The following is a 15,437-nucleotide window of genomic DNA, read 5'->3' as shown; positions in this document are numbered from 1 at the left end:
TTAAAGCGTTCGCTCGTCACGCCAAAGACCCGGGTTCGATTCCCCACGCGAGTACAGTTAGTGAAGCCCATTTCTGGTGTCCCCCGCCGTGATGTTGCTGGAATATTGCTAAAAGCGGCGTAAAACCAAACTCAGTCAGTCAGTCCAATTCCGTAGAAAGATGCTCATGATGTTGATCACTGGACTGTCTGGTCCAGACTAATATTACTGTGTGCAGCGTTAAAATACCAACCAACCAACCAATCTCATCTTCACCATATCGCCCATTACGATCGTTGGCTGGAATACATCTACTGTTAAACTGCACAACCGGTTGTAATGTGTTGTCAATTCATTCACTGTTGTCATACCGCTACAACCAGAAACTAATATCAGCAACAATGTTAGAAATTTTAAATTTTTATCTCCACGTATCCTCTTCTTTTTACGAGGAGTATCAGGGTTCTAAGTCTCCTATATCTCTAGTCAACATGAAAAAAAAACCCAGCATGCATTAGATTGACCAAACACCACTTTAGAACCCAGTCACATTATGATGAGACGTGAATCATGCATTGTATAGAACTCGCGACGGAGCTTGGTGCACGTGCATCACCCTTGGGGGAGTCATTCAGTATAAATTCACAAAACTGAGAATTCTGGTTTAATGTTCATATATTTTCCACAAAGGACGTTCTGTCAAAGTTTTACAAGTAATGTAATATCGTAATGAGTCTCAGGCAGCCTTGTGGGTATAAAGTGTTCTTTTGTCACAGAGGTTCGATTCCTTCCATGGTAATATTGTGTGTAGCTTATGTTTGAGGAGCACCGTCGTGATGTCGGATAATTGCTAGAAGCGGCGTAAACCTACTCACTCACTCAGTCCCAGGGAGTACAGTCCATTTGTGCAACATTACTGCTTCGCCGCTTCCGCAAACAATACGAGTGTAGCGGAATATGTCCCGAGTGGGTTCCGAGGTAGAGGGATGAGAGAAGTTACTGCGGGGAAACATTCTTATCACAGTGTATAAACTAACAGTAAAGTATAGGCAAAGATTAAAACACATAAACCCTATTCAGCAGGTTCAGCAGGTAATAAAGCCTTAAATTGCTAGCACAGTCCATCATGATCAGTTAAAGTATCAAATTCAATTCACTACAAAGAGAAAATAACTTTCTCACTCAGTGGTCTACACGACAACGGTGGCGTCAGTGACGTAGAAGCCATCGTGGTCCCTTTCGGACCCCATCCGACACAGTCTGACTGCATCAACATCCTCCTCACCAAAAACGACGTCGTTGTCGGTGTTGTACACCTTGCTGGGGAAATACGTTATACCGGTCTTGTGGGTGAAAGATTTCGTCACTTTTGCAATTGTCATGTGAGGAGTGAAATCCCCTGTGTAACCAACAAATCCCCTGAGCGTCCAGAAACGAAACGATCACAGACCGGAGAACTGATAGCTCACGTTCGTACTCAACGTTACCGTATACGACAACGTCGTTAAACGTGCCGATTCCTTTCACTTTTAACGTTGTCTTGTTTTGCATGGATCGGATGTTCTCCGCGGCGCTGTTGAGAGCTTCCACCGCTGTATGGAGCTGAGTCTGTGTCTGAATTGAGAGATGGCACAGACTCACGTGGAGATCATCCCTGGATGAACACACTGTCAAATAGTTGGCATTTTCCTTAATTATTCTTTCCCGAACTCTGTCAAACGTTTGTTTAATTCCGTCGTCTGTGACACGAATGGCAACAAAGTAGTTAGGTTGCATAGTCCTGGAGGCCATCTTGATATCTGAAACATGAAATTCTTATTTAAAAAACCCGAACAGTGATGGTTTTTGCTATATTGATAACTACCCTAACAGTTTGATAACATACGAATTTGTCTTTCCCTTGAAGATCCGGGTTGGTCTTTACCAACTTCAGCTAACGGAATAGATTAGATGATCAGGCTCACTGGCGTAACTGGTGCATATCGATGCTCATGACATCAATCATTTGATTTTCAAATCTAGAAAATTCACACACACCATTGGTGCAATGTATAAAGTCCCTTGTGTCCCCAAGGCGGGAGTTTGATAAAAAGTTCACTATACCACGTCAGTTAACGGTCAGCTCGACACACTACCAGAGAGCGACTGAACATTGACAACATTCGCTGGCTGATCCCGAAACTGAAAGTAGACTTCTCCGTCTGTCGTGTGACCGAACTGCGGACATGTGCCACGTGATACCAGTCAGCGTCTATAATTAGGGTCAGTTGTGTCATCACTTATTTGCCAATGTCATAGATGCCCGGATGAGAGGGTATCATTTATCATATTGTCGTGTCTTTTCCTTCCTTGCGTTAATAATGTTCCTTGTCGTGCTGAGGAAGTTGGCGACGTTGATCACCGCACACTACATGACAGTTGGGTAATATGTACTGATAATAACTGATAATTAAACTTGTGTCGAAACCTGGTGACGGATGTGGGATATTTATCAGCTGGAGGTTACGAAACAAAGCAAATCAACTAGCAAAGGCTCTGTAGCTCACAATTAATTGTTTCAAAAATATACATACAGTGAACCCGTGTTAACCCGAACACAAATGGTCGACAAATGGTTTATAACAATGTCAATGAGTAGTACCTTCAGTCAGTATTGGTATTCGCTTATAGCCCAAATTACGGTTACCTTGGAGTGAGTGAGTGAGTGAGTTTAGTTTTACGCCGCTTTTAGCAATATCAGGGCGGGGGACACCAGAAATGGGCTCCACACATTGTTCCCATGTGGGGAATTGAACCTGGATTTTCCGTGTGACCAGTGAACGCTTAAGCACTGGGCTATCCCACCGCCCCGCTGTATTGAGAACGCTGCGATAATGCTGTGTTTATCCACTTCTGAGGCCACAGAAGAAATCAAAAAGGATTACGGATGAATTAGTAAAACATATATCAGGTTGTTAATGTAAACAAGTTTCGGCAATTCATTAAAGGCAAAATTGTGTTCAACTATGCTATACAATATTGTGTCTGGTATTAAAATATGTAACAACCTTCGTTCACAAACATTTCATTTCATTCCCACTGACAAAGGCTTGGCGTCATCTACCCTGTGAGTGAGTGAGTGAGTGAGTGAGTTTGACGCCGCTTTTAGCAACATTCCTGCAATATCACGGCGGGGGACACCAGAAATGGGCTTCACGTAGTGTACCCATTTGGGGAATCGAACCCGGGTCTTCGGAGTGACGAGCGAACGCTTTGACCATAAGGCTACCACCATCGCCCCCGTCAGAATAGTAACTTCCGCCCCAATGTAATTCCAGCATCATCTCTAAGATCTTTCAAGCCAGAAACATGCTTCATAATGGGGTGTTCACACCCTGTCAAGGTTCAGGAGTTGTACTCAGTGTCCTGAGAAAATGAGGCTCCTCCCTGTGTAAAGTGAGCGTTGTGTAAACCGAGACATTGTGTACTTGGGAGCAGGTGTGAAACTGGAATATCATCCCTGCCACTTCAGAATAAGTGAGTAAACAGCCAAGGGAAATGGAGACTGAGCGACTTGAACCAGATTTGTAATACGAGCGTCAGCTCGTGGGCAAGTAGTCAGTGAACACAGGAGATATACAGAAGACCTCTCCACAGGCCCTCAACCTACAACAGAAGTACCCCCAAACATGGATGTTATGACCGTTATACAATACGTACATTACCGTCGTAGTCGTGAACACCTGCTGATAGTCGTGAACACCTGCTGATAGTCGTGAACACCTGCTGATAGTCGCGAACACCTGCTGATAGTCGTGGACAATTGCTGATAGTCGTGAACACCTGCTGATAGTCGTGAACACCTGCTGATAGTCGTGAACACCTGCTGATAGTCGTGGACAGTTGCTAATACGTCCACACGCGCCAGGTCCTTGGTCGGGGGATATGAACAATTTCAGGCACGTTCGGAGAATATATACACCAATACTTGTACCAGGAATGCGTTCGGAGAATTATGCACCAGTTTCTGTTCCGGGAAAGCGTTTAGTTTTCAGCACTATCTTTCTGGAAACCGAACTGCCAACACACAGGGTCGTCAGTGTGTTCGAGCGGGCTGCTGGCGGTGTGTCAACAAGGACTGGGTTGATCAATAGTGCACTGCCAACACTTAGAGATACCGCAATAACCAGGAACATATATAAACACTGCATTTGATCTGATTGGCTGTCACAATGAGACAGGACATACGGGAGACACGCGTGGTGACATACCACATCCACCAACACACGCCAGGACTGGTGCGCGGCACATTTCTGACACAAACAGACAGCACCGACATCTAAATAAATGTGAGATTTGTTTGTAGCAGATGACTGTTTTACCTTCACGTATAAGACTCTCCAGCCTTGAAGGCACAATGTCACGCTTTTTCGAAAATATTTGGTCTATAATATACTGGACAAAATATGTCAGGGATATTGGTATTTTTATGACTGATACTTTATCAGTGTGTCAATGAATAAATAGATCATAATTCATAATTTCAAAATTTACATATATCCCTAACTAATTTTGTCCAGTATATATATATTGGGGCATATGCACTCACTTTAGCTTCCTATTGATACAATAAAAGATGTATTATCCCTTACGACTTGCCTGAAATCGATAATTGAAACTTCGAGGCGAACACCTTCCAAACAGATAATACTTGCCATATATGGAATGTAAACGATTGTTCCGTACATCGAAAACTTTTGCACGCGGCGTTGTCGGTGTTTGCCGAACTGGCCTCAATGACAAGTTGCCTTATAGGATATTTATAAAGAGCGTTCCAGGGGACATACCTCTATGGGGTTCGCTTGAAATAAAGTCCGGTAGGCAGAGGGCGCGAGAGTCGATTTAATGCAACGTTGCATTACTTCATTCCAACTTTTTAATTTCATATTGTAATCTTAATACGTAATTCTTTTTCGGAATGAATGATATTGTAGCTTAGCTGGGGCCGATAGTTAATATTGAGAGAAATGCAATATTGATTTTTGGAGAAGTGTGGCGTGATAGAGAGCCTTTAATAGCATCATTTACTAGCTGTAGTGTCATCAACCAGCTGTAGTGTTCTTACCACTACACTAACGCATAGTCTCAGTCTAGAAACAAATAATTCATTTTAAATTGTAAAGGAGCCCCGGTGAGATGGGAGTGAGTGAGTGAGTTTAGTTTTACGCCGCACTCAGCAATATTCCAGCTATATGGCGGCGGTCTGTAAAGATGGGACATTCAGAACCTGATCTGAGGAATCTAGAAATAATTCGGTTGAGGGACTGTGAGACAGACTATCCTTACCAGCTGCGTTGTCATGTACCAGGTTGACACACGTCATCGTATGCCAGTTGTGTAGATCGATGCTCATGCTGTTGATCACTGGATTGTCTGGTCCAGACTCGATTATTGACAGACCGCCTCCATATACCTGGAATATTGCTGAGTGCGGTGTTAAACAACAAAGCAAGCAAGCAATCATATCCCAGTTGTAGTGTCTTTACCAGGTGTATTATCATTGAAGATATACCACCGACATAACGTAAAGACACTAATGATTTGAATGCAGGTTGAGGTGTGTATCTCTGAACGCGAGATCTATTACGATGACATGTGACGCATGAACAATACATAATGCACGTGCACACCTCTTGATGGGAAACTGTGGTCGATAACCACAGCTACCATACGTAGTTAATCAACAGTGAGCCAGAGCTATATTTTAATTCCTGCCCATTCCCTGGGATTGTGGAAATTGAATCATGAATTGCCCCCTGTCCCGGGAATGGGGCAGAGTTTTTGCCCAAACCCAGGGAATGAGCAATTCCGGGAATTGGGCACGACATATAGACTCATGGTTATCAGAGTGAGTGTGTAAGTGAGTGAGTGAGTAAGTGGGTGAATCAGTTCGGATGTACGCTGTTCTCAGCAACATCACAGAGGGGAAAGTCAGAAGTGGGTTCAAGACGTCTTTCAGTATATAGCGTCGAATCCATGGAGTTGAGTGGGGCGTTCGCTCGTCACGACGAAGACCCGGGTTCGATCCCCCACATGGGTACAATGTGTGAAGCCCATTTCTAGTGTCCTCCTGTTACATACCACTTATATATAACTATCATATAACACCTACATATAACCAGCATATAACACTTTCATATAACCAGCATATAACACCTACATATAACCAGCACGTACCACCTACATATAATCAAACACCTACATATAACCAGCATATAACACCTACCTATAACCAGCACGTACCACCTACATATAATCAACATATAACACCTACATATAACCAGCATATAACACCTACATATATAACCAGCATATAACACCTACATATAACCAGTATATAACACCTACATATAATCAACATATAACACCTACATATAACCAGCATATAACACCTACATATAACCAGCATATAACACCTACATATAACCAGTATATAACACCTACATATAATCAACATATAACACCTACATATAACCAGCATATAACACCTACATATAACCAGCATATAACACCTACATATAACCAGCATAACACCTACATATAACCAGCATATAACACCTACATATAACCAGCATATAACACCTACATATAACCAGCATATACACCTACATATAACCAGCATATAACACCTACATATAACCAGCATATAACACCTACATATAACCAGCATATAACACCTACATATAACCAGCATAACACCTACATATAACCAGCATATAACACCTACATATAACCAGCATATACCACCTACATATAACCAGCATAACACCTACATATAACCAGCATATAACACCTACATATAACCAGCATATAACACCTACATATAACCAGCATAACACCTACATATAACCAACATATAACACCTACATATAACCAGCATATAACACCTACATATAACCAGCATATAACACCTACATATAACCAGCATATAACACCTACATATAACCAGCATATAACACCTGTGATGTACACGAGCCACTCCGGTGACGTGACATGAACTGCCTACACTGTTTGTTAGGTCAGGGTACCTATGATAAGAAAGTCAATCCGTTTCTGAGAAGTTCATATCAATAAGGTTCTCTTTCAGCGAACCAACTCGTGATATCAAAAGGGGTTATACAACACTCAACATGGCGGTGTATGAGGCACGGATCAACCGGCAAGCCCATAAATGTTACTCCCATCAAATATACACCACATAATGTGTCTGTACCTCGTCTACACAATCTCCTGGACGTAACATCTCCGACCACTAGCCCTGAAATACTTTGTTCCAGACAACATAAACTGAATTTAACATACCACACGTGCATACACAGCCTTATACGTAATGTGACATTGTTAGCTTCTTCCAAAACAACTTGGAACCTGTCGGAAACAGATAGAATGGGCCCTTTTGTCCAGGGCAGTGCGTAGTTCGGCTGTCCCAACACAGGTTACCAAGCTGCACGCTCGGTGTACACCAATCAGAACTAAACGCGCACTGACACTGATGACATGAATGGCGTGTTTTGTATGGAAGGTAAGTCAGCTCGGTTGTATGGTATGTGGGTCGACTAATACCTGCTGAGGGGTACAGAGGAGTCTCATTATGACAAAACTAAGACATTTCTGTGTTACTGACCAACTAACCGGGGGACTGACTGCTTCCAAATTGTCTGAACACAAACAATGAACGGAAAAAAGTAACAGGAAAATAAGAAACGGAAAAAAGTAACAGATTTTGCTAGGAAAAAAAGTAACAGGAAAAAAGTAACACTTTCTCAGTTGATTGTTTTTTATTCATTAACAAAGTATAACAAAACAATTACAAGCACATTTTTTGCAATCATAAGCAACTAATAGTGATTTGCTTTATTTAACGTCGCAAGCACAACTAAGGTATTTCGGCGCCAGGGTAGTACACTTATTAAGAAATGATGGGGAACAAGAAATAGAAATTTCGAAAGAGTGGTGTTACTACCTCCCAAAAAAAACCAACTGAGTATTAAGGGAAATTTGAGCGGGAGGCCGAATAAAAAAGGTAACAAATATGAAATCCATAAGCAATGTTCTCAGTTCTCAGTTCTGAAGTTGCAGGCTCTTCGTTTTTTCATCCCGTTTTAGCGATATAAAGTTGCCGTTTTTACTGTTTCAGTAGCGAGGTATTATGTTTATGTTGCTATTTCCACGATTTATGTGGACTATTCAGCGTTTTTCTGCAGTGGGAAATATTTCTTTGGTAGGCCTGGTTATCGGGACGATATTCTGGCTCCTATAGCAGTACCATTCCTGCAAGCTATGCATGGGTTTTATGGTCGTCCCTCTTTACTGAGACCGATAGGTTGATGGACCTTATTCTGTATATATAACATATATATAACCTTTTCCAGGTCACTCGCTGACAGACACCTCGTATTTGACAACACACAAGAAATATCATCTGTGTGTTGACTTGAATGAAGAACAACACCTTCTACATAAAAGTTCTGACTTCACAGTTTGATCCAGGAGAGTCTACTGAACATTTCTAGGTACTATGTAATCCCAAATTATAGGGTAGGTAAAAAGTTAGGGGCATTTTAATGGAAGGTACCCATTGTAAATACATATGTACTCTGTTCATTGTATAGATACATCTGCATAGTGAGATAGATGCAGTATCTGTAATAAATATTACATGTGTCACATCATTATGAAACAAAGTACAGAATTACTTCAGTTACCAAAGATTTCTAGTTGTAGAATATAACTATATAAGACAAAAGGCAGCCATGGCGGCCATTTTTCAAAATGGCCGACATTTGGCAAATTAACCATTCTGAAAAGGGCATGGTACATGCTAATTATGACCTATGATTGCTTTTATATGTGTAATTCACACATACAACTCAGCACACTTAGTGTATTTGAGTGTTTTAATAATTCCTTCATGTAAACCCAGTCAAGACGTAATATCTATTTGTCATAATAGACATTTTACATAATGGTCGCACTTCACCACCTAGTTTTTATCAACGAAATATATGGCTTAACAACGAAGTACTTCATTGACATGTAATTTTTTGTTCATGCATTTTACAATATGTTAATGGCAATGCACATTTTTAACGCATCAGCAGGAAATTAGCAATCTAAAGGTTTAGCATCAGTAGCAAACTTGGGGTCAGAGTCCAGAGTCCAATTCTTTTATGAATATTTGGAATTGCGTCGCATTTGGTAAGGTATCTGCATATGTATTCTATAAATATATAGAGACAAAGTGTACACGTGTTTAACATAGCGTTCCTTTCACATTGTAAGACATCTGAATAACTGGACTCTTTTCTCTATCAAAATCACCCATCCCTTGTACTTGGATTATAACACTCATCTTCAGAAACAAGCACCAGTGCAAGGTAGTTCAATGGCACTGCATGCATATGTTGTTGTGCAGCATGCTGACTGTGTGCAATTGCAGGATGTCAGTTCCAACAGTCCTTTGAGAGGGGGATGCTTTGTCATCAACACAGGCTGAATTAAACCATATTTTGTTCTCTCAACCATGGCCATCAACAGAAGGAAGACCATGCATGGCTTGCAATGCCCTTCTCCATACAGAGACTTGATAGTTTGCTCGTTTCACGTGCTGGATAAAACTGTTTGAGGTTGGCGGTAATCTTTCATTATGGACTTGCTTCTTACAGTAAAGCCAGTACCTGACACCATCTGCCTTCTTACCAGCCCTGTCATCAACTGTATAGAGACCGCAAGTGAATTCCTCACAAAGCTAATTCTTCCCCTAACTCAAGGTATTCGGTAAGCTGTGCTAATCTGATTTGGTGAACATCACTGTTCAGTAGAAAAGGCAATGCCTTTTTCTTTCCTAGTCCTGACAGTGAACTGGTCGAGTCACATCGAGTGAGTGCTTGCAGTGATGCACCTAGAACTTTGCAAACGTTTGATCTTGATTCTTGAGCAAAGAGAATGCACAGGTACAAACCTCAGGTTGTCTATAATGCCTGTATGGAACCGAAGTTCTTGACACTCGAGATCAGTAAAGAGAAACGTACAAAGCATAACAACATCTGTATCTGGTGACTGAATCACAATCCTTTGGTTTTCAGAAGAAGCATGTTTGGCATATAAGATGGGCCGGGTGTCTACTTGATGTCAGATACTGGACATCCTCATAATGACCCTTTGTTATCAGTACAGCTCTTTCTCCATCACTTAAGCCACCACCCAAGACTAATTGCTCAGTGGCTGTGAGGTTGTTTTGGCCAATACGTGTCCAGGTTTCTGACAAGAAATCATAGAGGTTCTCTTTGTTTGTTTTATGGTTGCTGATGTACTTCTGTCACTGTCTGGGAATTGGAATTGTTTGACAGACACACGCTTGTATCAAACGGCCTGAAGTGTCCTGAGGCATCACAACTCCAGTAGCAATGTTGATAAGAGGCATTGTGTCACCAAATACATCATGAAATGACAACGGATTTGTCATCACCCTGATGTCAAGCATGTAATTAACTGCTGGACATCATCTTCATCCCGTTTAAATCTATTTGGAGCTGACTCCTTGTGTGTGCCCGCAGTCGCTGGTACCATTTATGAACTCTTTATGCAAGTCTGAATGTCTCTCTGATAGGAGGTTCATGTCCGAAAGGTACACTGGTAACCATCTTGAGTTGTTCTGACTGTCTATAGCAAAGAAATATGGAGTCAGTGCAGCAGTAGATGATAGGTGTAGTGCCCAAATACCTATCATCTCCGCCTTGATGAACCGAAGCGTTAGCTAAACCACTGGAATGTAATAAACCCAAAATGCTTATGTTTGGCTCTTTGTTTACATCTGATTCCGGAAAGTGGTAAACTGGAGAATGACTGTTTGGGTTCATCTACAAGCTTCAGAACTGATTCTTGAAAGTCATGACCTTCCTTTGCAGCATCTTGGATGGCCATAGTCTTGTCAATACTGGATTGTTCATTTCCCCACGATTCCCATTGTTAATCAGCAAGTTTACAAATGTTTGCCATTGTAAATGAAAAAGGGCTTCCATCAATAGCTTGTGACATTGAACCCCCTGATTGTGGAACTTTCCATTCAGAAGGGCAGTGACTGATCCACTTCTATAAATACCACTTTCAATGAGAAGATCTGGATAACTGATTCTTCATGTCTTTACCCAAGATTTTGAGGAAGTTGGTCGCAATGTGGAACCCACCCATGCGTATGACCGTGTCAGAAAACTCTTCTGGAAGGTGCCTTTGGATTTCTTCGGCTTTTACATAGATTGCAAGGTCAAATGTAATGACACTGTCATGCTGCTGAAGGCTGGAAATCATGGTCTGAACTGTCTTCATTAATGTATACACAGTGCTGAACTCTGTGGAAGCGCCATCAATCATCGGACGATAACAACGTTGGTATGTGTAGGAACAATTGAGTGTACCATAGCATGGAAACCACTCCAGCTTGGCACAGCCTGCTGCTCTGCTTTAACTAGAGTAAGTTCAACATCACATATTTTTGTTGGACACATGTGGCAAATGCCCTTGCCAGATTCAAACTGCAGCTTGATAGAAGAAAATCTTCAGTATCAGTGAACCATAAATTATCTGCTTGCCTCACATAACTGAGTGTGCGCTTGCCGTGAGTGCTAAACTCCCGCATGTTCTTGCACATTCTTGTACACTGAAAAGTCCGTTTCCTCTGAGAGTGATCACCATATATACCAAGCTCGGGGCGGTTGGACCCATCTGACTTTTCTGGTATAGAAACATGGTTGTAGCATATGATGTGTGTTTTCTCTTGAACAAAGACACCAGGTATGATGTTGGCAGGAACGACACCATGCATCTCAGATTTGGCAATGATTTCCTCAGCAAGACAAGTGTCTATGACTTCAACTTGATCGTATGAAGCACAGTGTCCCATTGTGTTCAGCATTGTGATCATCTGCTTTGGGCCTGTAACGTGATGAACTGACAGTGTTCCATCATATTTGTCATGGGCCAGGCAAGGCAAGGGACCAGTCATTATTCACATTTATATCTACATACTTTCAGAGACATATCAGATTGTGACAAACATGCATTGTTAAAAGCTTCTAAAAATGCTAACACAAATATGTTCAATTATTTGAGAATATTTATCCTGTTCAAAATATGATTGAGTTTTTTAAACATGCTTCTAAATGTGTTTTGGTTAATATATTACACATTTTCTTGCAATTCGGTGTATTATATTGTTAGAATCATCCTTTTCAATTGCCATTGTAGCGATATACATATTATTTTCATTTGATAACTAAACAGAATATTGAAGATTAAAATGTTGGTGGTTTTCACAATTTCTTTTCAAGAATACAAGGTTTTTTTCAATAAATTTCCTCATCTGTAGTTATTTGGTGTCATAAAATTAAATGATATTGCATAATCTTGAAATAAACTTCACAAAATCATATAATGATAATGAAGATGCTCACTACAAAGAAAGTCCTGGGACACAATGTTGCTCCTTCTCTCGAACATTAGCCTGCATTTTGCTATAGGGGTAGGACCAAAGAATGACCCCTAACTTTTTACCTACCCTATAACTTGGGATTTCATAGTACCTAGAAATGTTCAGTAGGCTCTCCTGGATCAAACTGTGTAGACAGATCTTTTATGTAGTAGGTGTTGAACAAACTCTTTTTCTGAGCCTCCTACTGGACTTAGCCTCTAGACTAATTCAAACAGGTTACCGTATTTAACAAAACAAGACATGTTTCCTCAATTTTATTCAGATCACAGCAGATTTTATTTCTATAATTAGCACAATATAATATAATCACATTATAATAAAAATCTTAATCTGTCAAAAAATAATAATAATAATGATAATGGTTTAGTTTGTTGCCATGTGTACATTTCTTATGAAAACTTTCTGCTGCATTGTGATGCGTGGACGTCCACTTCTTGGTCTATCTACGGTGACCCCAATCTGTCTGTAGCGCTGAATAAGTCTTATAACCGTGATATGGTGGCATCCGAGGGCGTTGGCAACAGCATTGTATGTCAACCCATCTGCAACATCCCAATGGCTCTTTCCCTCTCTTCCGCTGTTGATCGTGGCATATGTCTCGTGCTTGTCAATCATATCATGCATTCTAGGCTCTCTTTATACCCTATAGAATCATTCCACACGTGAAATTGATGCAAATACTGCTTAAATATTGCTACGTTTTGGCGATTGATATTGCTGTGTGTAAATATTACTTTGCAAGCAAAAATGTTAACAAAGATCATTTTCGGTGTTCCTAATCACTTTTTCACAATATCAAAAGACACGTTGTACTTGTTTTCACTAATGCAAATCAGCAGAAAATGTTTTAAAAGACTGAAATCATAGAAATGATTCTTTTACAATTTTACACACTCTACAACAGTTGTTTCTTGTTTTAATAATTGAGAAATGGTGACTTGAAATGGTTTATTTCAGTCTTAAGCAGAATTTTATTTCAACCTTCCTTTTGGACATCTAAATCACTGTTATTAGTTTATTTCGGCATGGTCGAAAATAGGACAATTTATCTGTTCTGAAAAAGATGAAGTTCACCTAAATATGAATACGTTTGAGAATTTGGTTCGTGATTTGCATAAGGCTGTGTTGTTAGGTTTTCTTGTAAACTAATAGTATTATACCTTCTAACATATTTTTTTAATTTAGTAATTCATAGATGGTAGGAGGGTAACGTATCGTTTGGCGTTTAGCGTAGGAGCAGTCTTTTACCGGTTACGGTAATCCATTAATTAATTAATCTATTGGAAATGTGGCTTTACCGGCTACAGCCATGTAATTGAAATGTGGCCTTCCCGGCAATAGTCATTTTTTAAATGTGGCTTTCCTGGCCTGACACCCCTGGCCGTTTGCATCTATGGTAAGCATTCCGCTTGAGATGCTTACGTTATATACTTGGTATATATGTGTTCAATGGATCAAATAACGATGATATTCATCCACTCTGTGTAAGGGCGCGAAATTGCATGCGTGGTTTCCCGCACTACCGATGTCAGAAGAGTGAAAAAGTACCGCAAACAGCTTAAAATCTGGCGCATGTTTTCACCATACCAACTCGGCCATCGACCGTTAAAACATTAAATGAACCGTTCCTAGATGTGTTTCTATTTACATTGTAGTAATAACATTGTGACAGCTACGTGTATCAACAGGCAATTTGCTACTTAGTACAGCAATATAAACACCTCTCAGTCACAAATCAAGGGGAAATATATATTTTTTAAATCACAAGGAAATAAGATTGGTATCACGGTCTGCATATATTGTAGGGGTGTCCTTGAGCGTGACATGGGGTCACGTGTCTGTACTCACCTCGGCATGAGCCTGATGAGGTTCGAGTTTGAACCCGAAACTGCATCAGGCATTACTTTACATACCGCTATGACCTCTGTTATTGACCTTTGAAAATTGGAAGTGCCACCGAGATGAAAGTAAGCATTAGGCCTACCTGATAGATGACAGCTCAGGGAGGACATAGTTCTAATTTCTGTGAATGTCACATGCCATCAATACATTTCAAACACGTAATAATCGTCTCTTCCTGGAGACAGAACGCTGCAACCGTTGATGCCTCGTCACTTCCTTGTCAGGGGCAGATAACTCTAAACCAGGTTTCGCGCATACGATTTTACGAATGTATAAAAATATAAGATGAGTATGTGGATGACAACTTCTTCTTTACTGTATAACACGACGTTTCTGGGCTACTTCTTGCCCCTTCTTCTTTACTGTATAACACAACGTTTCTGGGCTACTTCTTGCCCCTTCTTCTGGTCATATAACACGACGTTTCTGGGCTACTTCTTGCCCCTTCTTCTGGTCATATAACAAGACGTTTCTTGCCCCTTCAGAGGTCCTATAGAAGAAGGGACAAGAAGTAGCCCAGAAACGTCCTGTTATACAATAAAGAAGAAGTTGTCATCCATATACTCGTCTTATATATTAATCAACTTCGAAATGCCTCGCAAGAATCTCGATTTTACGAATGCTTCATTTACTTTTGGTATGAAACTGAATCATTATAATTATTAATGACTGTGACTCGAAGAATTTGAATGTATCTCCAGTTGAAGACGAAATGCACTTTATTACTTCATGTCATTTTATAACAGGTTGAGAAACAAGTTTTTACCAAGTATTTGTACACGATACTTATGTAATGTAGACAAATTTAAGAAAGTTACGACAGATAACACTATGTCCGAATCTCTAGCACTGTATATTCTAAAGTGCACACACATCAGACACCTGTATGTGGACAGCTAAGGGAGGCAACTGTCAATTTTACGCTTCATTTACCTTTGGTGATGGGAAACTTAATCATTATAATTGTTAATTATATACATTGTGACTTGACTATATATATCTACACTATATATACATGTACTCTGGGTGG

General features: G+C 40.4%; 1 protein-coding gene across 6 annotated transcripts; it reads right to left on the bottom strand.

The window, feature by feature from the left end:
* Nucleotides 1-642: 642 nt before the first annotated feature.
* LOC124278755 lies at nucleotides 643-14,621 on the bottom strand. 6 transcript variants are annotated; one of them, XR_006899176.1, is made up of 3 exons: nucleotides 3,822-4,233; nucleotides 3,679-3,741; nucleotides 643-1,778 (listed from the first exon to the last, which is right to left on the bottom strand). XR_006899176.1 is itself a non-coding variant. In XM_046714517.1 (2 exons), the coding sequence occupies exons 1-2, from the start codon at nucleotides 14,515-14,517 to the stop codon at nucleotides 1,261-1,263; spliced, it is 546 nt and encodes a 181-aa protein (XP_046570473.1). In that variant the 5' UTR covers nucleotides 14,518-14,621; the 3' UTR covers nucleotides 643-1,260. The 6 variants fall into 6 exon arrangements, 1 of the variants encoding a protein (XP_046570473.1); XR_006899177.1 differs by having other exon boundaries at nucleotides 3,684-3,721; nucleotides 3,762-4,231; XR_006899175.1 differs by having other exon boundaries at nucleotides 3,679-3,721; nucleotides 3,762-4,229.
* Between the last annotated feature and the right edge of the window lie 816 nt (nucleotides 14,622-15,437).

The sequence above is a fragment of the Haliotis rubra genome, unplaced genomic scaffold (genome assembly GCF_003918875.1).
Source record: "Haliotis rubra isolate DU_JTF1 unplaced genomic scaffold, ASM391887v1 Scf241, whole genome shotgun sequence".
NCBI classification, from domain to species: Eukaryota; Metazoa; Mollusca; class Gastropoda; order Lepetellida; family Haliotidae; genus Haliotis; species Haliotis rubra.
Note: the sequence above shows the minus strand (reverse complement) of the source record. Positions and strands in the feature narration are given on the sequence as shown.